At 53.5% G+C, this 27,198-nt stretch overlaps 1 protein-coding gene and 1 long non-coding RNA gene across 5 annotated transcripts; one reads left to right on the top strand and one right to left on the bottom strand.

The window, feature by feature from the left end:
- Window positions 1-1,949: 1,949 nt before the first annotated feature.
- LOC138849847 (uncharacterized) lies at window positions 1,950-2,927 on the bottom strand. The gene is made up of 2 exons (XR_011389077.2): window positions 2,747-2,927; window positions 1,950-2,250 (listed from the first exon to the last, which is right to left on the bottom strand). It is a non-coding gene; the product is annotated as an uncharacterized LOC138849847 (long non-coding RNA).
- Window positions 2,928-3,466: 539 nt separating this feature from the next.
- IRF4 (interferon regulatory factor 4) lies at window positions 3,467-23,474 on the top strand. Of its 4 annotated transcripts, none has more exons than XM_008248487.5 (9): window positions 3,467-3,603; window positions 4,698-4,956; window positions 6,445-6,631; window positions 7,401-7,489; window positions 8,151-8,292; window positions 10,361-10,468; window positions 12,626-12,979; window positions 17,129-17,241; window positions 19,819-23,474. In XM_008248487.5, exons 2-9 carry the CDS (start codon window positions 4,741-4,743, stop codon window positions 19,960-19,962), a joined length of 1,353 nt encoding a protein of 450 aa, XP_008246709.1. In that variant the 5' UTR covers window positions 3,467-3,603; window positions 4,698-4,740; the 3' UTR covers window positions 19,963-23,474. The 4 variants fall into 4 exon arrangements, with proteins under 4 accessions (XP_008246709.1, XP_002721677.1, XP_008246711.1 ...); XM_002721631.6 differs by having other exon boundaries at window positions 8,148-8,292; XM_008248489.5 differs by lacking the exon at window positions 10,361-10,468 and having other exon boundaries at window positions 8,148-8,292.
- Window positions 23,475-27,198: the final 3,724 nt, after the last annotated feature.

Genomic DNA, 27,198 nt, shown 5'->3' with positions numbered 1-27,198 from the left:
ATCCACGACACAGGGTCACTGTCCTCAGACGTTGAAGTAGATGTAACTAATTGTCCTAAACTGTGTAATACTTGGGATATGAGAGGCATTGTCACCTCCTTATTCCAACACTGCTGGGGTAGGGACACCACCACCCTCACTGAACATGGCAAGGTTAAAAAGCCCACCCAGGCTTCCTAGGTTTGAGCCAGGTCTGGCTGACTCTCAAACCCAGTAAGACAACCTTCCTGCCATCCAGGATGTCAGGGCCAAGGGTAAGAGTTAGTACTGTACGCACACAGTCAAATGGAGGAGACCAGTCATCTTACAGGAACTACATCAAAACAACATAGCTTTTTAGTATTTTCTTAATTTTTTAAAAGTAATTAAAAATCTGTCTTACAAGCCGGCGCCGTGGCTCAATAGGCTAATCCTCCACCTTGCGGCGCCGGCACACCGGGTTCTAGTCCCGGTTGGGGCGCCGGATTCTGTCCCGGTTGCCCCTCTTCCAGGCCAGCTCTCTGCTATGGCCAGGGAGTGCAGTGGAGGATGGCCCAGGTGCTTGGGCCCTGCACCCCATGGGAGACCAGGAAAAGCACCTGGCTCCTGGCTCCTGCCATCGGATCAGCGCGGTGCGCCGGCTGCAGCGGCGGCCATTGGAGGGTGAACCAACGGCAAAGGAAGACCTTTCTCTCTCTCTCTCTCTCACTGTCCACTCTGCCTGTCAAAAAAAAAAAAAAATCTGTCTTACAATTTTTCAAGGTTATAATTACACTATTTATTTTTTTAAAATATTTATTTATTTGTTTGAAAGTCAGAGTTACACAGAGAGAGGAGAGGCAGAGAGAGAGGTCTTCCATCCGGTGGTTCACTCCCCAATTGGCTGTAATGGCCAGAGCTGCGTCAATCCGAAGCCAGAAGCCAGGAGCTTCTTCTGGGTCTCCCACATGAGTGCAGGGGCCCAAGTTTGGGCCATCTTCTACTGCTTTCCCAGGCCGTAGCAGAGAGCTGGATCGGAAGTGGAGCATCCAGGTCTCAAATCGGCGCCCATATGGGATGTCAGCGCTTCAGGCCAGGGCATTAACCTGCTGTGCCACAGTGCCAACCCCTATAATTGCATTTTTTAAAACTAATTTATAGTCCCCTATCCTTTTAAAGAATGAATCATTGATAAAACAGTGCTGTCCACAACAGTTTGGGTTTTTCCTAGATGTTCTTGGGCTGGCATTGGTGCACAGTTGATTAAGCCACTCCCCAGGATGCCGGCATCCCACATCAGATGGCTCAAGCACTTGGGCCCCCATCATGCACGTGAGTGACCCAGATGGAGCTCCCAGTTCCTGGCTTCAACCTGGGGGGCCCTGGACGCTGGTGTCATTTGGGGAGTGAAACCAGCAGATGGAAGATCTTTCTCTCTATATCCCCCCCTCTCTCTGTGACTCTGCCTTTCGAACAATTCAAATAAATCTTAAAAATTGTTTTCATTTGTGTGAATTATAATTTTGATTAATTTTTATACTATCTAACCTAGGTAAACTGAAGTTTCCTTACAGTCTTGTTATGACAACTGTGAAGTGAAACCTGAAATTCTCCATTCAGTTTGGCCTGCATTCACAACAGCACCTCATCTGGTTAACCATGGAATTAAATAACCTCACTCATCATATGATGTCACGAGCAGACTTTGTTAGGGTAGACATTCAATTACTGAGGTCCTATTTGTTGTTTTTTAAGTTTTTCTACAAGTTGTAACATTTTGAAGATAAATATCTACTCTTTTCCCCGAGTAACACAGTTGATTTTCTCAAGGCCAGGGGAAGTTGGTGGAGGAGGGCTCCCACTTGAAAAACTTTTGCCAGTTTTTGTTTCACTGATGACTACCAAGTAAAAGTCCATGGTGACTAATTGGCAGCACCTGCCTGGTCACTCCTCCCCCCCCCCCATCCTAGGGTAAAGAGGACACCAAGAGCTTAAGTCATTAAAATATTAAATTCTTTGTATTCACCCCATCACCAAAAAAAAAAGAATCACTTCTGGTGGATCGATATGGCAAATGAGTAAGCCAGAAGATGGCGTTGAAGATTAGCAATCACATCTCAGAAGGCGGTCGCCTGGCGAAGTCTCAGGAAGGCTCCGGGGCTGCCGTTGTTGTGAGCCTCTAAGGCAGGGATGGATGAGTGAGGAGAACCCGTCCGCTGTCCCGCTGTCCGGAAGGCTCTTGCGGGCCGTTGCTGCCTCTACCAGTCTGTGTGGTGTGTGGCTTTGACCACTCTGGGGAGAATGAACCTGCTCAGAGCTATGGAAGGTCACAGGAAGACCGTGACCTTGCCCTTGTTCAGTGATGGGTACCAACTGCCCGGCCCGTTCCCAACAAGAAGGAGGCGCCCCAAAATATCTGTTGAATGAATTAATCAGTGAGCGGGGAGGAAGAAAGAAAGAAAAACAGGTTATGACCAGATCGCTTTTCCTGTAATGAAACCCTGTTGTTTACAGCACCGCACGGGTCTGATCATGGAAAACTTCGCTCGGGTGAAATAAAACATGGCATCCTGTTCACTTCTGAGAAAGGCCTCTGGTTTTAGGAAGCCTACAACCGATCCACACCCTCGCGGCTGTTTGCTCCAGCCTACACTTACGTGGGTTTTTTTTTCCCCTTCCACTAGAAGACACTGACCTAACCTAGCAGATGAAAAGAAACACTGAGACAAGTGAAATCTTTGACTGGAGCTGAGCTGGGCGGCGATGATCTAAGAACTCGAGGGTTTACCTGAACACAGGCTCCGAGCATCCCCCCGCCGAGGTGAAAGTTCAGAGGGCGAAAGGTCGGAGCGCGCGGCGATTAAAGGCAGCTTGGCCCACCCGCTGCAAGCCCACTGGAGCATCACTGCTCTTATTTCGGGCACTTCCTACCGGCGTGGAGGTGCACGGCCGTGTCACTCCGAGGTGACCTGAATCCGGAAGTGACCGAACACGTCGGGGTTCCCTCGCCCCCTCCCCGTCACCGGGTGCTGGTGGACACGCCGGGGGCCCCCACTCGCCACCAGGGGCAGAGCCAGCACGCTGAGCGGCCGAGGCGGCCGGGCCATTTCCTAGCGCGCGCCCCGGAGGCGCCGACCCTGGCCCCCGACCTCCCACGTGGGAGCCTTCCCGGGGTCGTGGGGGACGGCGCCGGGCGAGCGGAGCCCCTGCGCCTCGGCTTCCCGCTCCGGCACGCCCCCCACCCCCACTTCCCGCCCGGGCCACACCGCGGCCGTCGGTTGAGCTGTAGGTCGCGCCTGCTGCGCTGCGCGGCCGGTCCCGGCTCGGAGGCGACAGCCCGGCTTCGCGCCTCGCCCCTTCGCGGGAAACGGCCCCCGGCCACGGTTCCCGAGGCCGCGCGGGCCCGGGGCCTGCGGAGCGCTCTCCCTCGGGCTAGGGTGCTCGCGGAGGGCGCCTGCGGCCCCGGCGCGCGCGCGACCTCCCCCACCGCCCCGCGGGCGGAGCCGCCCCCAGCCCGCCCACCCCAGGCTCCGCCCCAGCGCGGCTTTCGAGCTCTATAAAGTTCCTCTTTCTCACCTCGCAGTCTTAGTTTCTCCACTTGAACTTGGCACCCACCGCAGCCCTCGACTCCCAGTCCTGGGCGAGGTAAGGCCTGGAGTCGGGCAGGAGGAGGGGGCGCGAGGCCGGCGTGGCAGAGCCAGGAGGTCCACTTGGTGGTGGTGGTGAGGGTCCGTCCTGGCGCCGCGCTGGGGAGACCCCGGCTCGGCTGTAGGGAGAGCGCACCCCAGTGGGGCGCCCCTGTTTCCACCCCACCTGCCCTGCGCCCGGGCGCCTGGGCCGGCCCGGAGGAGAGCAGTGCGGGCGCTCTCAGCATCCTCGCCACGTCCCGGGGGCGCCGCGCGCCGCTAGGCAGGAGCTGCCGGGCCAGGCGGGGGCCCTGGAGTGGCGGACGCCAGGCCGCCTAAAGAACTCCGGCACAGCGGCAAGTCTGCCCGCGGGGCACGGCCCCTGGACCTATCAACTCCGGGGCGACACTCCTGCGCCCGGTTCCTAAGGGACCCACACTCCCCGCGACGTCGGGTGCGGCGGTTACCGGCTAAGGGACGAGCAGCCCGGAGCTTTGCCGCCTCAACCCTTGCCCCGTGCCCTCCCGGGCTCCATCCCCGACCGCCGGGGTCCGGCTGCGGCTCTGCACGCCGCCGGAATCTCCCGCTGCTTGGCCGCGCTCTCTGCCTAGCGCCGGCTGTCGGCCACTTGTTGCTTCCAGGGCCGCTTAGTCATCATTAGCCAGGGGTTGTTGGGGGGCTAAAGTGTGAGTGCGGGACGCGACAGCTGGAGGCGGGGAGGAGCTGGGTCCTCCGCGCGTGGGGGCCGCCGAGGGAGTGTGAGCTGAGGACTGGGCCAGAGTGAAAACGGGGGGAAGCAGGAAATGGGATGGGGACACCCCGGGAAGCGCAGGGAGGCGGGAACGGCGATCGAGCCGCCAGAGGAGTTGGGGAGCCCCAAAAAGGTGTGCGTCCGGGGAGCCCTTAGCTCTGTGGAGTGTGCGAGAAGGTGGGGCCGGAGGAGGGCCTCCCGGCGGGCGCGCTCGGGATGCTAAGGTGCCTTCTCGGGGAGTGGTCCTCTGGCCCCTGACCCTGCGCGCGCGCGCTCCGCAGCCTCGGAAGCTCGGGGGGCCGCGTGCTCACTGCCAGGGCTCTGGGGCGGCGGCTGACGCCCGGCTCTCCTCTGGCCTGCAGCGCGCGCGGCGAGTGCGGGAGGCGGATCCGGGGCACGCCGGGCATGAACCTGGAGGGCGGCGGCCGGGGCGCGGAGTTCGGCATGAGCGCGGTGAGCTGCGGCAACGGGAAGCTCCGCCAGTGGCTGATCGACCAGATCGACAGCGGCAAGTACCCGGGGCTGGTGTGGGAGAACGAGGACAAGAGCGTCTTCCGCATCCCCTGGAAGCACGCGGGCAAGCAGGACTACAACCGCGAGGAGGACGCCGCCCTCTTCAAGGTGGGCGCGCGGGCAGGGCCGGGGGCGGGGGAGGCAGACTCGGCCCCGTGCCGGACTCCGCCGAGCGGGCCGGGTGGAGGGAGGCGCGGGTCGGGCGGCCACGGGCGAGGCCGTGCGTGGGACTCGGCTCCCCAGTGATGCAGTCACCTGAGAAGCTGAAGTGTCCACTCCTTGTCCAGACCTGAGCCTGGGACGCGGGCCCACCCGGGGAGTGGGACACAAGACAGATGGTCTTGGGGAGTGGGTCAGGGTGGCGCTGGACGGCCCGGGAGGTCTTAACTGTATCTCTGCAGGCTCCTTTATTTCTCCTCCTTTGGCCAATGTATGTCTCACCTGTGCAGCCCTGGGTGCGTCTCTGACCCCACTGTGTGCACTGTGTCTCTGACTCTCATGTGCAGCCCTGGTGTGTCTCTGACCCTACTGTGTGCAGTCCTGTGTTTTTGACTCTCATGTGCAGCCCTGGTGTGTCTCTGACCCCACTGTGTGCAGCCCTGGCTGCTTTTTTGATCTTACAGTGTGCAGCCCTGGTGTGTCTCTGACCCTACTGTGTGCAGCTCTGTGTCTCTGACTCTCATGTGCAGCCCTGGCTGCATTTCTAACCCTACTGTGTGCAGCCCTGGGTGCATCTCTGACCCTACTGTGTGCAGCCCTGGTGCGTCTCTGGCCCTACCGTGTGCAGCACTGAGTGTGTTTCTGACTCTCATTGTGTGCAGCCCTGGTGCATCTCTGACCCTACTGTGTACAGCCCTGGTGCATCGTCTCTGGCCCTACTGTGTGCAGCCCTGAGTGTGCTCCATCTGTCTCTGTTCTCCTGTCCCTGACGTTGTTTTCTATTTTTCTCCCTGAGTTTCTCCCTCTGGATTTCCACTCCCCACTGCTGCAGGTCTCTCTTCTCTCTATTCTAGATCTCTCAGCCCCTCAACTCTGCCACTCTGCTCTGGTTATTCTGTCCCAGAGCGCCTCTCTCTCTCTCTCTCCTTCTCTCTCTCTCTCGGTCTCTCCTTCCTTGCCCTCTACGAGTGCCGCCTCCATGACTGTCTTCCCCAAGGGAGTTTACCCAGTGCACTGTTGGTTGGGACCCAGCCCCCACGTGTGGGCAGAGCAGGGGAGGGGACTTTGCTGTCAGGGCACCCAACTGTGTGACCATCCATCTGGACTCTGAGCAGCTCTGTCCCAGCCCCAGCGAAGCCTGCCTCAGACGCTAGTGGGGAGGGCCAGTGCAGGAGCCTCCGCATACCTCCCACTTCCAGAACTCCCAGCAATGTTCAAAGCAGCCGTTGCTAACTTGGCAAGGACAGGCTCCAAAGTGAAAAAGTAGTTTTCCTAGAGAACACCTGTTGTGTCTCTGTCTCAGGCTCTGAGCCCTAGGTACCATTCTCTCTCTCTCCCTCTCCCTCCCTCTCTCTCTCTCTCTCAGAACTTCAATTCCTGCATTCTTTTTTAAAAAGACCTGCATTCTGACTTTTCCTGCTCTTTCTTCCCCGCCAGGCTTGGGCACTATTTAAAGGCAAGTTCCGAGAAGGCATCGATAAGCCGGACCCTCCCACCTGGAAGACGCGCTTGCGCTGTGCCCTGAACAAGAGCAATGACTTTGAGGAGCTGGTGGAGAGGAGCCAGCTGGACATCTCAGACCCCTACAAAGTGTACAGGATCGTCCCCGAGGGAGCCAAGAAAGGTAGGGGCCTCCCTGCACTGGGGTCCCAGCGGAGAATCGGCCTCATGCTCGCAGGACCCGCCTCTCCGGGAGCCACTGGCTGCCTTTGCCTTTTCCATAGCCTGCCTGCCTCCCGCGTCCTGTGTGAGCCCCCCAGGCTCTCGGGCCAAGCTCTGTGGTCAGAAGTTGCGGCTGCTGTGGCAAAGGTGTAGGAAGATTTCTCACACCCCAAGCGTCTATGTGTGTGTGTGTGTATGTGCATTAAGTGTGTGTTTTCCAATTAGTCCAGTCTATTAACAAAAGCTTGAACACGTGTCTAACAGTCGCTAGGAAGGAACGCTCTCGTAGAAGGGAAGTGTTGGCAGTATATTACTACCACTTATGATAACAGAATGTCACCTTGTCGAGTGTGATGTGGTTAGCGGGGTGGGGGGGGGCGGTGCTTGTTAAGAATGCAGATCCTTGGACCTGAGTGTCTGGACCAGACTCCAGGAACCTGCATGTAAACAGAGCAGACAGATGACCTCACCTGGCAGGCATCTCACTGCAGGGCCATCGAGTCACAAGGCACATTTGCACGCAGCGCTTTCATTTGTTTCTGTCCCTGTCCCACTGCAGTGCCTCAAGTAACTGCCCAAGAGACTTACTGGGGGGAAAAATGCCTTATTTGTCAACACCATGCTGTGCATTCTAAGAATTCAAGCCCCAGGTATTTTTCCAAGACTTGACGTTGAATTCAGTCAGTTCCTTTTTTCACTCTGTGCCATTTCCCTTTCTCCCAACCACAAAGGGGCCAAGCAGCTCGCGCTGGAGGACCCACAGATGACCATGGGCCACCCTTACACCATGACGGCTCCCTACACCTCGCTCCCAGCCCAGGTACGGCGGAGGTCACACGGCTGGGTCTGTGTGAAGCCACACGAAGCTGGCTGGCCCCACCGGGCGGGGAAACCGCGCCAGCAGCAGCAGCAGCCGGGATGTGTGCTAGGTCCAGGCAGCGTGCCTGTCCACGTGGCGCTCCTGCTGGAGTGGGCTGAGTCGGGGAGGGCCGGGTGAGATGCCTGTTAGGATGCACTTCTCCCACTGACCTTCTGGGAAACAGGCCTTTTGTGCAAGTCCAGGACTCTGGAAGTGCTGTTCTGTCATGTGAAACCACAAGGCAGCTGATCGCCCCACCCCTCCCGCTGTGAATCGCAGCTCTGTCCCATCTGCTTTGGAGGGTAAGAGGCGAATCCCCCTGCAGCACTCCTGGTGCCAGGTTTAACCATATGATGAGGCTTTGCAGAAATCACTCCTTAACAACAGTGTCTCCATTGTGCTTTTTATTTTTTAATTTAATTTTTTTTTGATCCTCCGTGGCTGGCTTCCATCTAGTACGTTGAACGATTGACTCCAGCTTTTTCGGACGATAAATGATCTGGCTGCCAACCAAGCAGGGATTCCCTGAGGAGCTGGGAGGCTAGGAGAGCACTCTCCCACCCCGCCCACCCTGCCGAGTGCCGAGGTTCCCATCGCAGCTCCTCCTGTGTTCCTTTAGCAGGTTCATAACTACATGATGCCGCCCCACGACCGCAGCTGGAGGGATTACGTCCCCGATCAGCCACACCCAGAAATCCCCTATCAATGTCCCGTGACGTTTGGCCCCCGCAGCCACCACTGGCAAGGCCCAACCTGTGAAAACGGTAAGGAGAGTGAACTTGGCCGCAGGGCAGTGAGGACTCCTCCCATCCTGTCCTGGGCTGCACCGTAGCACATCAGCCCTCCTCAGAGGCTGCTGGAATAGTGCCAGTGCAGCAGAGAGAGGGACAGGGGACGGAGAGAGAGAGAGAGAGAGAGAGAGAGAGAGAGAGAGGTCTTCCATCCGCTGGTTCACTCCTCAAATGGCCACTACTGCTGGAGCTGGGCCGATCTGACGCCAGGAGCCAGGAGCTTCTTCCAGGTCTCCCACGTGGGTGCAGGGGCCCAAGCATCTGGGCCATCCTCCACTGCTTTCCCAGGTGCATTAACAGGGAGCTGAATTGGAAGTACAGCAGCTAGAACTCAAACTGGCACCCATATGGGATGCCAACAATGCAGGCAGCAGTTTTCCCACTATGCCACAGTGCTAGGCACCAGAAGGCTTATTTAAACACCCCAGAGAACATTCCAGGCAGCCAGAAATAGAGGTGATTGTGGTAGTTCACAGAATCTAACTAATATGTCCAGGTGACCCATTGACAGTGAAATGCTGGGGTTCAATTCCAGAGCTCAGGACCCCTAGGCCCAGCCTTCCAGACAGAATGTCAGACAAAAAACCAGCTGTCTGCATTTTCTTTGAAATTATCTTGTTAACACGCAAACTTTTTGCATCCTCCCTGAACAACCTTCACGGTGTTTATAATCTTGATAGAGTGATGGATTTTGGCAGCCATCCCTCCTGGATTGCCTTCAGTGCTGCCTGAGGGCCACGTGATCTCACTAGTCTGTTTCTGTCTACCCATCTGTAAAATGGGTACATGCTCCAGCAGTGTCCGAGCCCTTCCTCTGCAGAGATGCTGGGAGGTGTTGGAGATGGTCTCTCTCGCTAACTGCACTCACTCTTGGGGCTAGAGGTAGTGGTAAGAAGGCCATGGAAACACCATGAAAAAATTTAGACGGCCTCCCCCGGTGCCTGCCTAGTGGATACTCCCAAAACTTGCCCATTGCCTGTTAGATGTGGTCCCGGGTCCCCAGGAGTTCCCCAGCCATCAGACGGAACTGTGTCAGCAGGAGAACTCGGAAGCTCCACGCAGAGGAAAGTTCACAAGCTGTGTTCCCTGCAGTGAGACAGCTCTGAGGACGTTTGGGTTCCTTGGCTAGCAGTGCCGAGCTCCAGTGCACACTGGCCTTTCGTGTGTTCCAGGAGAGCTTGCTCCCTTGTGGCTCGCTCACGTTCTTTCTCCCACTTACATTCAGGTCACTCTTGACTCCTGGTAGTGAAGAAATGCATCATGATTCAGTGCTTGCATGGAGTGGCGTGTTTATTTAAAAAGCTTGTAATTCAGTTTTACTGGCTTTTCTAGAGTGATTTGCAGCTAAGACTGGTTTTCCATGCCGTAGCCGAACAGTCGGCCGATGCTAAAGCAGTTTGTGGAGTTGGGACTTGTGTCCAATGGAGCCGGCATTGCTGACCTAGTAGCTAGTTAAGAAGTAGCACTTAGAATGGAGCAGAACAGAATAGACACCTTACAGCGCAGAGAGTGCCAAGTGCAGTGCCAGCACGTTGGGTTCTGCTACATCTCTATTCCTGTTCCACGCAGCCCTCAGTATTGTCTGGAGACGGGCTTCTCTCCTGAACCCAGAAGTAGCAGGCAAGGTGCATGTGGGCTAAACAGCATGTCGGCTTTTAACCAGGCTCCCTGGCTCCAAAACTCACCTGACCTGAGTGCTTAGCTCTGTCGTCAGCTTGCCGTGTGGCCAGGGACTCATCCACCCACCTCTCTCGGAGTCTCAGTTTCCCAGCGTGCAGATGGGGGTGGGGGGAGGGGTAGAGGGGGAGGGAGAGAATGAGCTCTGGTTTCCTTCCAAAGCTGAGCAGCAGCCCTTCCTCCCTCAACTTTGGTTTTCCCAGCTGCACTTGGCTTGTCTTGGTCTCACAGGCACGGGTCCTGGTGCTTAGAGAGTGCTGGGCGTGGGTTGAAAGGTCCCTTCCAGGCTGCGTGCCCGCCCCAGGGGCCTCCCGGCGTGGTGGACTCTGTGTAGACATCATCTGATTTCTATTTGCAAATGCAGGTTGCCAGGTGACAGGAACCTTTTATGCTTGTGCCCCACCCGAGTCCCAGGCTCCCGGGATCCCCATTGAGCCAAGCATAAGGTCTGCTGAAGCCCTGGCGCTCTCAGGTGAGTGCGGCGGTCGGTCCCGGAGGCGCCTCAGCCAGGCCTCTGCTGCGTGGCGGCAGTGGGGGCTGGAGGTGTAGGAGCTCCCCGTCCCCCAGCTGGCACGGCCTCTGCAGAGGAGCCAGGCTCCCTGTGACTCGGACACTGCCAGTGCTGGTTGGAAGGAGGCACGGCTGTGTGCAGCCCCAGGTGCTTGCCAACACTCCACCGAGGTCTTGCCAGTGTTCTCCCAGTGCGAAGCGATCTCTTTTTAGGAAAGCAACTGCACTTCTCACTCTGAAAAGCTCATCCTTTGTCCAGGCTCAGCCATGACCAGACCTTCCACACCTGCTTCTGGGGGTCATTGTCTCTGGAAGACTCTGGTGCCCAGAAGGGAACACACACTCTGGTTTTCCCCTGAACTTGAACAGAACTTGCAAACCAATTACAGATTCAATCAGGTTTTCTAAAAGTCCCATCTCTAAAAGAATTCCTGCACCACAGAAATCGTACCTGCTTTCGGGGAGACCCCGAAGGCTTGTTTACAAAGCACGTGCGGTATTACCTGTCATGATTTCATAAAGATACTATCTTGGGTTATTTCAAGTGGGATTGGGATTTAGCTTAAAAGTGAAGAACTCCGACATTCTCACCTCATGTCCTGGCCACTTTAAAAATCGGCTAAAGGAAATACAACTCAATTCTGCAGGCTCAGGGAGCTGAGACTAGCGGCAGGGTCCTGGCTCTGCGGGAGGAATTCCCTGGGCAGAGGCGCTCCTGAGCAGGGACACTTGGCTCTGCGTTTAGAAACTTTCAAACCTTTTTTTTTTTTTGAGCATCTAAGACTTGTGTGGGTGCCTGTCGTGTAGGAAATAACAGCTATTTATAACTCAGCACCTCGTGATCGCTGATGACATTCAATGAAATGAAACCTGCCCTGGGAGTCACCTTGAGTGGCCAACACCCACTCTCCTCGGGTGCCTTCTAATGCGCTCTGTTGACGGCAGCAGAAATCGAAGCGACAGTGATGTGGGTTAGGTCTCAAAACCTGCCATTGAGGAATAAGAGGGTTTTGTGGGTTTCTTTTTTTGGTGTGCCTGAGAGAGACTAATGATCAGCCGTGAGCTCTTTTCACAGAGAAAGGCGATTCCCATTCATGTTTGAGTCCCATCAGTCCGTGCCCGCGGGATTCCTGCAGAGGCTGCCCTCTGCATTCCCCCGGGAGCCCCTCACAAACATAGTTTGAACCGTCAGTGTATCTGGGTGAGATGGGCAGGCGGTTCCCACGGTTAGTAAAATTTTCATGAATGAGCTCGCCTGGTGGAAAGCTTTAGAAGGCGCCCTGTTAGGTCGTTTTTAGACGCCGCACAGAACCTGGCGGGAGTCTCACAGACTTTAAAATCAGTGTTGCTACTCAGAGCATTTTTCTCAATGATCCCTTTTTTTCCACAAGGAGTCATTTTATGATAAAAAAAATCGCACGTGTCCCATGTAGAAAACTCATTTAAAAATCAGAAAAACCAAAATGGAAAGTTGAAAACATCCCCTGCACCGCCTGGAGCTCGTGGCTCTGAACACCAAGTGTCCACCTTGCCTGCTCAGTCACCTACAGGTGACATACGTGTTGCCTCAATGACATCACAGCGTAACTTAGGGAACTTTCACATGTGTAGAGACGCTTCCTTTTTTTTCAGACCCCTGTTATTTATTTATTTTTTTTGCTAATAGAAATTAAATTTGGGGCTAAACTTGTCCAAGATCAGAGTTGGTTTGCTTAAAGATATATTCTAGTGTGTGACACATGCCTCAGTATTTAGACAAACGAGACCACTCCTACTGTCATCATTTAAGAAAAAAAAATAACTCCGTTAAGTTTTTAGCAAGGTGCCCCCTAACAAGACTTGAACATGCTTTTCAGACACTTAATGAAAAAATCCACTCTCCCTCCAAAAACCAAATGAGTCCTAAGGCCATCCAGACTGAGACGATACTGGGTGGGCCAATTAAGTAGGCTTCTTGGGGTGTGGAATGCGCGCACGCCGTCTGCGAGTCGCAGTGAGAGGAGGGTGCTGCCGGGCTCTTCTCCCTGTTCCTGGAGCATCCGGGACGCTAGTCTGCCACCAGAGGCTCTGCAGGAGTCAGCTGGGTCGCTTAGCCCTGCCTCCACGGCTCTGTTTGCAGACTGCCGCCTGCACATCTGCCTGTACTACCGGGAAATCTTGGTGAAGGAGCTGACCACGTCCAGCCCCGAGGGCTGCCGGATCTCCCACGGACACACTTACGACGCCAGCAACCTGGACCAGGTCCTGTTCCCTTACCCGGAGGACAATGGGCAGAGGAAAAACATCGAGAAGCTGCTGAGCCACCTGGAGCGGGGCGTGGTCCTCTGGATGGCCCCCGACGGGCTGTACGCCAAAAGACTGTGCCAGAGCAGGATCTACTGGGACGGGCCTCTGGCCCTGTGCAGCGACCGGCCCAACAAACTGGACAGAGACCAGACCTGCAAGCTCTTTGACACACAGCAGTTCCTCTCAGGTACCGCATCTCAGCTGGTGGGGCGGAGGAGGTGGTGGCATTCCTGCCGCGGGGATCAGAGACGGCAGGGTCCCGCCTGTCGGCCATAGAGTCCACTGCCGTGGTACCGGAACAGGTTTCTGTCCCGTCCCGTCTCTTCCTACCTCTGAAGTCTGCTTTGCTCCCCCCGAGGCTGGCAGGAGAGGCGGGTCCGGCTGAGCTCGCCCTGGTGGCCTGTGGCACAGGCTGGCGTCTTGAGATTCTGGCGTTCAGCCAATGGCCCTTCCTAACGGGGCTCGGTCTCCTTGGCCATGTGAGCTCCGCGGGCGTATCTGCTGACGTTGCACTGCTTTTCGGGTTCCTAGAAAAATGGTAAAGGTTAGAAGTCTATTGTTAACATTTTTGGTTCTGAGATGTGTCATCCTGAGCCGACGCCGCCCCACAGGTGGGGCCAGGGCCAGAGTGTGCTGAACTGATTTAGCGCGGGGGACGGTGAGAGGCTTGTCACAGGGACTCTGCTCATCACATTTTCCAGGCCCAGCGCCCTGAGCTGCCCTCGTTTTGATTTCATGGCGGTTATCTTCGCCAGGCGCTGTTTGGGTGAAACTACTGACCGCGTCCTTGGCGAGGCTCCATGTGCAGAGGCTGGGGCTGAGAGCGCCGCGCTGCCCACCTGACTGCCTGCTTCTGCCCCTGCCTTTCCGGAGGTCCCGCCCCCTCCGAATCACCCGGTCCTTCGGGTTTTCACGTGCCTTCCACGTCCAGGACGTGCGTGTCTTCTCACCGTGTGTGGCGTGTTGTGTGAAATACTCACACGCCGTGGGGCGGCTCGGTGGAGCTGGGTCACGTCCGCGTCCCTCCACATAGTCAGCCCCTCTGGTTCTGTGCAGGGCACACATAAAGCCCCTTAGCAGTTCCCAGGAACCCAGGACACAGGGGTCACCTGTGCTCTCAGGGCACACGGGAGCGCTCCCGAGGGCATTCCTGCTTTCCTGCTGGGATCTTGTGTGACCGATGTCTCCCCTCCCACTCCCAGGCCTGGTGGCCGCTCTTCCACTGCTCAGCTTCAGCGTGTTCAGCGGTTTAGATCAGGCACTGTCTGTCCGTCTGCACCTGCTCGTTCCACTTAACCTGAAATCTGCCAGGTTCACCCATTCTTTTTTGTGACTGAAGAGTATTCCGAAGTGTATTTATGCCACACTTTATCCATTCATCCACTGATGGAAACCTTCATTGATTCCATGTCTTGGCTCTTGTGAATAGTGCTGATATATACATGAGAATGCAGAAGTCTCTTTGAATTTCCTTTGAATAGACCCCGTAATGCATTTCTGGATCCTGAATGTTCTTTTTCATTCATTCAGTTTAGTCTAGTTATTTGAGATACAGAGACCGGCATATGGTGCTGTCATCCAATAGTTCACCACTCAAATGCCCACAATGGCCAGGCCAAAGCTTCTAGCCAAGAACTCAGTCCCGAGCTCCCATGTAGGCTGCAGGGACCCAATTACTTGAGCCATCTCCCGGGGTTCTGGAATTGAGAGTGGTGCTGGGACTTCAACCCAGACACACACTGACATGGCATATGGGTGTCCCAAGTGGCATCTGAACCACCACACCACTGAAGGTACTTGTTTGATTCGATGCATTTAAAATAAAAATAGGAGGCATCTCTGTACTCTTGGCATGTCAACATGTGCTCTGCCTTTGGGGCTTATGTGACCCAAGTCTGCATAAGCTCCTCCAGATTCTCCTTTGAGTCCCCAACACAAACCCACCTGTGGGAAGTCTTCCCCAAGACGCATGGCATGGGAGGAGGGGCCTGTTGCTGGGGCTGCAGCACCGTGAGGAGGGCACGCAGGGCTGGGCATCCGTGTTGGAAGCAGCAGGACTGCGTTCCAGCCTCTGCTGGCTCGGTCCTGCTTGTCCATCTTGTAGAGTGCAGTGCTCGTGGTGGGGGGAGGGGCAGAGAGGAGCAAACAGCCTCTGAGGGGCACCCCGTGTCTGTCCCAGAGCCAGAAAGAGAGCACATGCCCTGCAAAGCTAGGCCCCCGCAAGCTTGGGTTTCCCCCAGAGTGTGGATTGGTGTCTTCAGACCTGAAGCCAGGAGAGGGCCAGAGCCATCTACAGGAGCCATCCCAGGAGGATGGGACTTGCCTGTCTGAATTTCAACCACCAGGCAAGTTTTAGGAACAAACAACGAATCCTTGCTTGTGACCGAGTGTAAGGTGACACCCAGAGCTGTGCACAGGCAAGAAGCAGATGCCTCGTAGCAGTCTGGGGTTGTGAATTCACTTGCCTAGACTTTATTCCTTTTAAGATTTATTTGTGCAGTTGAGAGACAGAGAGAGAGAGATCTTCCATCTGCTGGTTCACTTCCCAAACGGCCACAACGGCCAGCGCTGGGCTGGGTGGAAGCCAGGAACCTGGAACTCCATCTGGGTCTCCCACGGGGTTGGCAGACACCCGGGTGCATTAGTAGGGAGCCGGATGGGAAGTGGAGCAATCGGAACTGGGTGCACACACGGGATGCTGGCACCACGGGCACCTGGACATTGATATTCATCCACGAGCAAGCGTTGTTCTTTCCCGCGGTCCTTCCTCGCTAACCCAGGGCTGTGCTTGCTGGCACTGTTTCCTCCCTGATGTTCAAGGAGGACGCTGTGAACCTGCAGCTGTGACCGCCAGCTCCTGCACGGTGAAGGAGCCCCAGCGAACATTCTCGCGCTGTCAAGTGTTTCAGGCAGGACTTTTTTCAAAGAATTGTGCCAACTCGCCATTCTGATCAGCCCGTGTGGGTGTACTCTCAGACCACGGCAGCACGGTGCGGGTTACACGTTCTGACTAAGTCCGTTGGGTTTGATTTGAATTGAAGAAAAGCAGCAGGAAGTCAGTGAGTCTTGTGAGCTAGCTAGAAACTTCTTCAGTTGAAGAGAGCTGTGGAAATCTTTGATATCTACCCATTCAGAATTTGCACCCCCACAAGGGACAGCCCCCACAGGCACAGCCTGGGGCTGCACATCTGATAAGCGCATGTGCGCGCAGCTGCCGTGCAGGAGGTTCAGTGCCGCAGGGCAACAGTGTGTCTTTTGTGGCTAAGATTCTCAGCTCTTGGTCCTGGAGTGGGAGTCCCGCTGAGCATGGGCGAAGGGACGCAGGTCAGTGTCAGGGCAGAGTGTCTTTCCGAGAGACGTCCTGTTTTCTGCCCTTTCTGGGGTGTGGTGTGGATCCCCAGGACTGCGCCCCAGTGTGACTTTGTCACCTCTGTCCTCGCCTCCAGTGGTAGCTGTGTCCCCAGGGCAGCCGGGAAGTCGGTTCAGGGTGATACAGTTGGGGGTTTTGCTCCCACCACCCAGTGGGACCATGCTTTCCAGAGCCAGTGCTCACTCAGTCACCACGCTCACACGCATGTGGTGCCTGGGCCTCCTGGATGGACCGTGTGCACGCCCTAGGTGGGGCATGAGCTGTATTAACAGTGCTGGGGGCAGAGACCTGGGGCAGCAGTTCAGACGCTTGGGATGCCCACAGCCCATCTCAGCGGTCCTGGCTCGGCCTCATGACGCCAGCTTCCTGCAACCGAGCACCCTGGGAGGCAGCAGATGGTGGCTCAAGTAGTCGGGCCCCTGCCACCCACGTGAGAGACCCAGATTGAGTTCCTGGCCCCTGGCTTTGCCAGGCATTTGGGGAGTAAATCAGCAGATGGGAGATCTCGCTTTCTCTCTCTCTCTCTCTCTCTCTCTCTCTCTCTCTCCATCTCTCCTATCTCCTGCTTTTCAAATAAATAAGCAAAATAATGCTGGGCTGTCAGAATGTTCTGACATCTTTAAATGAGACTTTCTTCTTCATATGAGTCTTTGGCTTTAACTTGATGCCATTTCTTCCTTTGCCATTTCCTTCACTCCTCCCGACTCCTGGGCCGCGCACTGCAGAGCAGGGCGCTGATGCTGTAGGTCTTTCCCCTCTGGAAGAATCAGCGAGGCAGAGCTAGGGCCATGAGCTTGAACTTGCAGTGGTGGACCAGGGATCTCCAGGGTCAGGGCCCACTGGGGGAGACGCAGAGCCCCAGTTCCTCGGGCAGAATTCTGTGTCACAGTAAGCGCTTGTTTCCTGTTGAACCTGGCACGCAGGCGACGAGGGTTTGTGAGTGTGGCTTTCTTGTGGGCTTTGCAGAGCTGCAAGCGTTCGCTCACCATGGCCGTCCGCTGCCGAGATTCCAGGTGACCTTGTGCTTCGGGGAGGAGTTTCCAGACCCTCAGAGGCAGAGGAAGCTCATCACGGCTCACGTGAGTACTCAGCTTCGCTCACAACCACACTGGTTTCCCTGCTGGGGGCAGAGACCCAAGGTCAAGTGACCTGGGAAGGTAAACGTAGCCCTTAAAATAGCTGGGGAGGAAGTGTGGCCCAGCGAGCAGCACAGCCCAGGGCCCCACTTGACGTTCTCAGCCTTGAGTTCTGCTCATCACAGAGCGGGGCTGGCAGTCACGGGCTGGGGCGGGACGGGAGCAGTGTCCCTGACACCAGGGGCCTCCCTTGTCCCATCTGATGTGTTTTCCAGGGCAATTGCTGTAGTCCCATTTTATAAGATTTCTAAAGGACTCATTCTAAATGTTGCCCCTTGAAAATTCTCCATGTCTGTGAGTGCTTTCAAATGCTATCCTGGGAGCTGACATTGTGCCACAGCGGTTAGGCCTCCCATGCAGTGCCAGAATCCCATGACGATGCACTGGTTCCAGTCCTGGCTGCTCCACTTCCAATCCAGCTCCCTGCCAATGCGCCTGGGAAGGCAGCAGAAAATGGCTCAAGTGCTTGGGCCCCTGCCAACCACATGGGAGACCCAAATGGAGTTTCTGGCTCCCACCTTCAGCCTGGCCCCTGCCCGGCCCAGGGCTGGTTATAGCAGTCAACTGGGGAGTGAACCAGTAGCTGGAAGACTTCTTTCTCTGCCACTCTGTCTTTCAAATAAATAACTAAGTAAGTATTTAAAATGCCATCCTAGCTCCATATCTTCACTTGATGGAGAAGCTTTTCCCAAATTCACCTGTATATTTTCGTAGGTGCCCTCCAAATGTATCCCAGTCCCATCTTTAATTCTGGGTTTTCAGAAATGAATTAACTAATGGGCTTACGTTCTTCCGAGGCTGCCTCTTTCAAGGAACTCAGGCAGGCAGGGCCCTCGGAACATTCTCCGGCCGAGTTTAAGACAGATTCAGTGATGGCAAGTGAACCTCGTTTTTCATAGAAAGGTTTATACAGATAACACATAGTGTTAACGTGCCATGGAAAATGGACTCACAGACACCTAAGGTGTTTGAATTAGAAAACTTTACCTTTCTTCCTGTCTTCATGAGGTAATGGGCCCACGTGGTGAGCAGGGCCAGGCAGAAGCACAGCACAGAATACCACAGTTCTGATGAGCCTTTAGTGCCGATGGTATTGAAAAGTGAAAGAAAACACGGTCTCATCCTGAACGCACCCCCCCCACCCCCCACCCCCCCGCTTGACTGTAAAATCCAACCACTGAAAATATAATCCCAGAGGCTTTGGAGCTTCCTCGTGAATCCTGCCCACTGATTGACATAATATTGCTGTAGTCGTTGAGACTTTATTGGCAGTGGGGATTGTTAAATGGCCAGGTAAGCTTGGCATTGGTGACAGCATCTAGGAAAGTGATGCCAAAGCCTGCTTCTGGAAGGAATGGCTCTCTTGAACGTCAGGCAAGGTTGGGTTCACAAACTCTCCTGAAAACACTGTTGTATGGCCCATGAGTTCTACTCATTTCTATTGTGAATTTAATTAATTTCAGGTATTTACATAGGAGTTAGGCTTCAGTTGTTATATATATATATATATATATATATATCAAATGTTATAAAGTATCAATTTTTAAGGATTTATTTATTTCAAAGGCCAAATGCCAGAAAGAGAAGGAGGAAGAGAGAGAGAGAGAAAGAGAGAGAGAGAGAGAGAGAGAGAGAGGCACTTCCATCTGCTAGTTCATTCTCCAAATGGCTGCAGTGGAAGGGCTTGGGCCAGGCCAAAGCCAGGAGTCTGGAACTCCATCTGGGTCTCCCACAGCGGTGGCAGGGGCGCCCAGTCAGGTTCAGCTGCTTTCCAGCCATGTGAGCAGGAAGCTGGATTTGAATAGAGCAGCCAAGACTGGAGGCACGCCATTCAGATGCCGCTGTTGTGTGGCTTCTTCCATCCCAAGGCTCCATAAAGGCCGAGTCTTATGTATGACGGAAAGCAAAGTGTCTTAGATGCTGTAGGTTCAGGACAAACTGAAAGTTGAGGGTTATTTTGTTTTTGTCTTTTGGTGAATGTGGCCCACACTAATAACCAGATTAGATAAATCTGAGGCCAGTTAACTTCTCTTTTCCCACAATAGCAATTTAGTTTTTGCGTCTGGTGTCTTTCTTTTCCACTTGACTTGGATTTAGGATTATCAGATTACCTGGAAATCTGAAGTCATTCAGGTTGAGCCCCTCATTCCTATCAAACCGCAGTTGTGGAAAATCATTGCCCTAAACTGCCCTGAATGTCACCTTGGAATTCTTTGCAATTTGATCATTTGTCCTGATTTGCTTCAGTCTTGGTTGGGTCAAGTGGCAGTTGACTTAACACCATGGCCTTTGATCTGAGGGTCAACTCGGAATTGAGCAGATCGTGGTTACAGCTTGTTCCACGTAGGGACTAACAAATAGCTGACTCTTGAGATGGCTCCAGACATGAAATGCTTCCACAAACTGGAGCACACAGCTAGACTTCACTCTCCTGTCCCTGAGAATATGCGAGTTCTTTAATGATGAGTCAATTAAAAAGAGCGCCTTGGTAATATATGTGTTCAAAATCTCTTATTGAAGGTAGAACCTCTGCTAGCCAGACAACTGTATTACTTTGCTCAGCAAAACAGTGGACATTTCCTGAGGGGCTACGATGTCCCTGAACACATCAGCAGCACAGAGGATTACCACAGATCCATCCGCCACTCTTCCATTCAGGAATGAAAGCGCATCAAGACAAGTTGTGCTGTGCAGTTGTAAATATTGGGCGAAGACACCGATTGACTGCTCTCTCTTCCTTCTGAAGAACTCAGAAACGGGGCTGTAAGTCAGCATTGAGAACCGCAGCAAGAACGCGTGGGGAGCGTCAGCTCCACTTGCCTGACAGACGAGCTTACTGCAAAAGGAACGCTAGTCGTCCAGGCCCAACAAGTAGACCACGGCTGCGTCTTTGACGAGAACTGTGAAAACTGACCTCGTGGTGTGTTTACACGTACTTACATGCTGTCTTTTCCTGTGGTGTAGATTAGTTCAGGCTTCAAGACTGAGAAAACTTGCATTTGGGTGTTGACCAGGGACTCAGGAAAAGAAAGCCTGAAAGTGCTGTCCCATTTCTCAGGGAAGGAAAGTCTATAAAGTGGAGACTACTAAAGAATGTATGCATGTCTGCAGGAGCTGCAGTTCTTGCAGGAATGGTTTCCCGAGGGAACTGAGCTGAGTGCCGGCCGAGGCTGTGCCTACAGCTTTGGGTAGCCCACCTCCCCACCTGCCCAGGCTCTCATGAGGGTGGGCCCTCGCCCTGCCTCCCCTCTGCTTTCTCTCCGTGGCCTTCCCTGGAAGCCAGCTGGTAGACTCTGTTGCCAAAAAGCATTAGGGTTGCTCTTGGATGGGACATTTTGATAATGACCACTTAGGAATATCTCTGTTTCCTTGTCTCCCCCCACCTCGGATTCTTTAGAAAGTATTGCTGAAATGATTTTCTGAAAGAAGGGATTAAAGTGGCAGAACTTCAGCAGTACAAGTCCTGAAGATACATTTCTGAAACCCCATGACATTTACATTTCCCCTCTTCTGTTTGTTTTGTTTGGCTATTGGTTAGTTATCCATGGCAACACTACGGGGGGAGCCAGCGCCCTCAGGTTGGCAGACTCTGCAGGACGCACGAAGGCAGGACTCGGATTGCATAACTGCACTCGGAGCACTGTTTCTGCTGAGTTTGTATGTTACACGCTTCCTCATGGCAATCGCAGTATGACGGGGCCTGCCTTACCACTTGTGGACTTTTCTAAACACGCGATTTTACAGAATCCCAGAGATCTATATGGACTTAAGTAAACCTGACCACTTCTCTGTTGCTCATCTTGTATAGACTGGTGCTTTGCTCCAGTATTTTTCTCATACTTTGAAATAATTGCCGTCACTCCCAGGCTTGGTTAAAGATTTGGTAGTCTCAAGTATGTGCCACTCCTAGTTTGAGCTGTATTTTTTTTAATTTGTTCCACAATCCCTTATTAAATGCCTGCTGTATCCCTGGATGACACAGGCTTTATCAAGTTTCATAAGCAATGAAGCATCAGAATGTCATTTCTTTTTCTTCAAATCTTTAGAAGGGAGTTTTACAGCCAAATCATACGTGCTAATCACAGAAAAGCTAACCAGTCTAGAAGAACAAAATAAATAAAGGATCCCTTTTTTTTCCCAAGCCAAATCGTCCACAATAGAAGTTCAGTGGAATCTGTGAACACATTTCACATCTCTATAAACAGACATAAACTGTTTTTAAAACTCCTGGGGTCACACGGTTTTAGGCCATGCTTCTACTTACCAGTGCAGATTTACCTCATTCTTGTGCGGGTGTTGTGGAATTACACCTGCAACGTGCCCACCGGGGCTTCAGAGACCACAGTCGCCACTCAGCTACGACTGGGCAGCCTTGTGTCCCATGAACTGCAGTAATTTATACATCTTATAGATGCACAGTATTCTGGGGTATATTATCCTACGGCAAGATGAAGGCAAACATAGGGACTGCTGTTCCACAGGGCCCTCTTCCCTGGAGCATATGAATCCACCCAGGCCCCACAGTTCCTGCAGGGTCTGTCCCGGGAGTGGGCGTCTTCGGAGTTCTCCAAGCAGATGCTTGATTTCAGTTGCTGTGTGAATTCTCTCCTTTTGCAGGATAGTATGCTGCTTCTGCAATGTAGCTGCATTTCCTGGAACAGTGCTTGTTGGTGGGGCCACTGCTCTTTTTCTGGCCTTTATAGCCGTGTGCGTCGACTTGGTAGATTTTGAGGGTCGCAGCCTGTGGGCTAGGGAGGGAATGAACTTCAGCATGATGAGCTGTGAGCATCCCGACAGTTGTCTCAGGCCTCTGGAAGGGAGTGGCTTCCTCATGCTTTGATTGATAAAGTGGGACTCACAAGGCACAGCTGAGTGTGTCCTCAGGGGGCGATGGTGTGGAAAGAATGGAGGCGCTTGTGGGTCTCAGAAGGGAAAGGCACAACTCGGGCATAGGACAGGCTCTTGGCTTGTTTCTGGCTCTTGAGATAACACATGTTCGGTAAAACCGTGGGCGGTAATGGATGTCTTCTGGAATGTTCTGGAGATCCAGGTGACCAACTTGTTCACGCCTGAACACTTGGAACCTTTCAGTCCTGGACAACACAAGACAATCAGTCGCCCTGTAAAGAACCCACCCAGACCAGTGGGTTTGAGCTAGAAAGAGCCGGGTTCATGGCAAGAAAAAATGTGCAATGCTGCGGTGGAGACAGCAACACGCACCATGCGGTTCTCACCTGTGCTTGCAAAACTTTTTTTTTTTTTTTTTTTGGAAAAAGATGGTCCTGCGGCTCGGGTCCACACGAGGCTTCTCTGCCTTGCCATGCCCCTGGAGCAACTGTGGTGGCCTTGGCACTCACACTTCCTGCATCTGTTGATGTCCTGCACCAGGAAGGCCATGTTCCTTGCAGCAGCCTTGTTTTCAGTAGAAATCCAAGATGCAGCTCGAGGTCCCTGCCTCCGTCTCGGTGCGCGTTCCTCCCCACGGCACCTGCTCCTCCGAGACGGCGCGACTCCGTAAGGGCTCTTTCTCTTGCTTGTTTCAGACACCTGAGACTCGTGCAGCAGCCGCCCCAAGGCTGCACTGAGGCTGTTCTGTCAGATGTAGCATTTTGCAAGTGGCTTTTCACACACCCCGTGGTTGAGGTTGAGCGCTGTCAGTGCAGGTTTGCTTCGTCCACCCTTGCACTCCATGGTGAGTAGCCCACCACATGAATGCAGTCGTCCTGGTATTTATTTTCACTGCTCTTAGGAGCATGCGCACGAAGTGTAGCTGAAGTGGAGAAGAGGGAGTGGAAGAGGAAAGAGAAGGACCAGCAGGCCAGTACTCTTCCGGTAGAAAATCTTACTTTGCTTCCGAATCTTTGAGATAGGAGGACCTGATAGGCAGTGGGGTTCACTTCCGTCTCCCCTTTACTGTGCCCGCCCCCTTCCTATGGTGAGGGCACTGCTGGTGGGTAGGACCAGGTGTCCTGGCTTAAACCCCACGCTCTGCTGGTCCTACGCTGCTGCTGGGACTTGCAGAATGGCTCAGAACTGGGCAGAACATTCTGTGGACAGTGCTTCTAGAACATTCTGTGCTTCTAGATGTCATGAATTTGGATGTACATTGCCTTTCTGATCTGTGTGATAAAGCTATATGTTTAGGTAGTTGATAAATAAAGACTTTTTAAAAAATACATTATGGAGAGTGTGTATTAAACCTTCATCATTACAGCTTCTTAAATACTCCCTCGTCCTGTTATGGTCTCAGAGAGAGGCAGCTTCAGTACCCAACTTCCTTCCTGGCCACGGTTCGTCTCCCTGAAATCAGATCTCAAAAGTGTTCGCTTGGTTTTTTTTTTTTTTTTTTTTTTTCAAGAAAGCAGAAAGCGGCACGCCTTCTCCCGGGGTTGGGCAGTTCTTCCCCTGACTTCACACCCACCTCATCTCCCCTCTGCTGGGTACTCAGAGGTCGATCAGGAGACCCAGGGAGGTTGCCCTGATGGCTTGCCTTCCCGTTCCCAGCTCCCCTGGTTTTGTTGCTGTGTTGAAGGCGAGGGATGTAGGAACCGGCACTGTGGATGTGGCCCTGCGGATAAAGCACACAGGGTTTAGATGAATCCCCAGGGCTACTTGACCTGCAGCTCCAAACTCCTCCCCTCCCTGAGCCGCCCCGCCCGGCGAGTCTCCTTTCTCAGACTCACCACCGAGCAGGCAACACTGTGTGCATCAGGAAGATCGTGGGAGAACAGAGTCCTGGCAGCCGACGGGAACGCACAGCTCAGGAAAGCAGTTCGGATCTAGGCTGCCCAAAATCGTAGAATAATTTTGAGTGTGCGAAACAGCAAGCGATAGAAGTGATGGAAACTAAGCTGTCATCCTGCTTCTCGGGCTGCTTGTGCTCGCTCAACAGGGCTGGACTCGAGTCAGCGTCCCGGCAGGTGTTTTTTCAAATGCTTTTTCAAATGCCTTAAATTGAATTGTATGTTGTTCTATGTGAATCTGTTATTTGAATTTCTTATTTCAAATTATTATTACTAAATACCTTATTATTTTTCAAATTATCCATATCTTAAGAGTTTCCATCTCAGAGTGTCCCCAAGGCTGTTTTGAGCCCTTGAGCCTTTTCTTAAGTAATTCTACACCTCCCCTGGGTACCAGTGTAAACTCTGTTACTTAAACTTTTCTTCCCAGTACACATCTGACTGCATTGGATCCAATCTCTAAAAGCAACTGTTACCCAGATAACTAAACCCTGGTGATGCTCGTCTGTGCCAAAAAAAGCAGCTGCACATCACCATCTGGGCTGTCCTATCGCCTGCTGATCTGGGACAGGCGTTCCCGAGTTAAGGCTTTCCTCTGGGTGCAGCATGCCAACCACAGGTGTTTGAAGACGCTTCTGCCAGGCCGGCCACATGCTGGCCAGCGGTCACTCAGAGAGATGTCCTCAAAGCTGCCTCCTTCCTCTCCCGCTACGGCCTCTGCTCATGTGCTCAGCCCTCCGTCCCTGCCTGCTTTGGGCTGTGTGTGCTCTCTGACGGGAAGCACTTCTTCAGCTGTGCTTTGCCTCCTAGGAAGAACTTTGGAGAAAAACCTGAAAAAAGTTTGCTGCCAGGAACAGTGAAAACCTTGGTCAGTGGACAGGCCACGTGGGCAGGGCCGAAGGGTAACTTCATGTGCGGATCGGGGACCACTAGGTCTGATGACCCGGGCTGGGTCTGAGCAGACCGGACCAAGGGCCAGGCCCTTCCACTGCCCCAGGCACCACAGAAGTAGTGCCAAACTCAGGCCTAGCTCAAGGAAAGAGTGAACTGAACCTGAGCTTCCCTCGCCCTGGAGGAATAAGCTCATAAAATGAATATTGTGTAACTAGAGAAAATATTAATTACGTTTCCTGAAAACTTTAGCTATGGACCTTGATTGGCAGAGAAGTAGCCGGCCCCTCCCTACAGCCTCGCCTACCCCACCCGAAACTCCCCTTTTCTGTGCATTGGAAAAGCACAGCTCCTGCTGTCTTGTTCCTGGGAACTGGCGCCAGCCAAAAATAACCAACATCCCCAAGGTGATTTTAGCTCATCGTAAGGTCATAGGCACCATGGCTGCCACTGCTACTCCCATCATTTGCCTGATACCATGACACTTCGGGTTTCCAAAAAAGGACAAGGAAACGGGCAGCACTCAAGCCCTGCCCCCAAATCCCATCCCCTTATGAATATTCAATTAACCCCCACCCCAGGCACCACCCCTCATGCCTCAGTCCATGTAAAGGGATGGCCCCAAACCTTGTCGAGGTCAGCTTTGGTGCTTCCATTTTGTGTGCAACGAAATCTTGCTTCTCTGCTGAATTGTGCATACTCCTTTTCTAAGATTTATTTATTTATTTGGAAGGCAGAGATACAGAGACAGAAGAGGAGAGAGAGAGAGAGAGACGCTAAGGGCGTCTCCCAGAGGATGTTCCCACTGCTTACTTCTAAGGTGAGAAGCTGGGTTCAGGGGATCGGTGCTGTGGCACAGTAGGTTGATCCTCCACCTGAGGCGCTGGCATCCCATATGGGCACCGGTTCCAGTCCTGGCTGCTCCACTTCTGATCCAGCTCTCTGCTTTGGCCTGGTTAAACAGTGGAAGATGCCCAAATCCTTGGGTGCCTGCATCCACATGGGAGACCTGGAAGAAGCTCCTGGCTCCTGGCTTTGGAGGGGCGCAGCTCTGGCCGTTGTGGCCAACTGGGAAGTGAACCAGTAGATGGAAGACCTCTCTCTCTCTTTCTCTGCCTCTCCTTCTATGTAAATAAATAAATCTTTAAAGAGAGAGAGAGAGAGAAGCTAGTCTCAGAAACACAGCTGTCAGCCAAGTCTTAAAGAGGAAGCCAGGATTCTAATCCAAGTCTTCCTGGTTTCAAAGTCTGGTTTCTTAATTCTACTGCCACGCTGCCTTCTCCATGTGGGGGCCTGGAATCCAAGAGGTCACAGGTGGTGTGCAAATCCACGTGGCTGATGGACAGCCCGGGACAGGCGACGCAGGCTTCTGAGCACACTCGGATTCCTTGCAAAGGGGGGCACTGCTGAGCATCCACAGATGGTCCACGCAGACAGGAGAGGAACTGGGGGCTGGGCACCAAGGTCTGGGTAACCCTCGTGGAGAGTCCCTTCAAATCGCATTTAGTGGGTGCTGAACGCTCGGTCGCACAGCTGCTCACGTACCCTTGGAGGAGTCGTAGGCGTGGGCACTATGCGTGTCTCTCCTTACAGAGCAGGGCCCCCAGGGCAGACAGGCAGGTGAGTGCCCCAGCTTCCGGCTACAGAGCTCTGTCTGCTTAGGTTCCTCTGTGTGTCCTGGGTGATCCGTGGCGAGGGGAGGGGAGGGAGTGCTGCTGATGCCGGCTGCTGGTGCTGCTCACTTTCAGCTGCTTGGAGAGGGGACGCTGTCCTGCCTCAGTGTTCCAGTACAGATTGCCTTCAAACTTGGTTCATGACTGTTTAAATATTTCATTGAAATGTATGACAAATATTATTTAAAAGGCTACATCTTGAAATGCTTTAAAAAGCCTTGTTATTTTCTTCACACCTCTATGTTAAATCACATTTTAAACTCAAATATGTACTTAAACATCATAAGAAGCAATAAAAATGGGTAAAATCCACAAGTTTGATGTTCTGATGGTATATGCATTTTCTGATATCCGCTTAAATTAAGTAGTGATTGAAGTTAAAAAGTCTGTGGAGGCACCATCTAAAATCCTCTCCACACCAGCTGCGGGAGCTGTTCCACTCCTCAGGGAGACGCCAGATTCTCTCTGTCTCCCCAGGTGCCTTATGGGAGCACGGTGTCCATCAAATGGACAGAACATTTGATTCCTGGGGCCGACGCTGTGGCGCAGCAGGTTAACACACTGGCCTGAAGCGCCGGCATCCCATATGGGCA

The sequence above is a fragment of the Oryctolagus cuniculus genome, chromosome 5 (genome assembly GCF_051225735.1).
Source record: "Oryctolagus cuniculus isolate XC-2025 breed Fujian yellow rabbit chromosome 5, ASM5122573v1, whole genome shotgun sequence".
Classification (NCBI taxonomy): Eukaryota; Metazoa; Chordata; class Mammalia; order Lagomorpha; family Leporidae; genus Oryctolagus; species Oryctolagus cuniculus.
Note: the sequence above shows the minus strand (reverse complement) of the source record. Positions and strands in the feature narration are given on the sequence as shown.

Coding starts and splice junctions, on each gene's coding strand:
- IRF4 (XM_002721631.6), top strand. CDS start 4,741: ATGAACCTGGAGGGCGGCGGCCGGGGCGCGGAGTTCGGCATGAGCGCG. Junction 12,980..17,128: donor CACACAGCAGTTCCTCTCAG/GTACCGCATCTC, acceptor TGGGCTTTGCAG/AGCTGCAAGCGTTCGCTCAC. Junction 17,242..19,818: donor GGAAGCTCATCACGGCTCAC/GTGAGTACTCAG, acceptor CTCTTATTGAAG/GTAGAACCTCTGCTAGCCAG.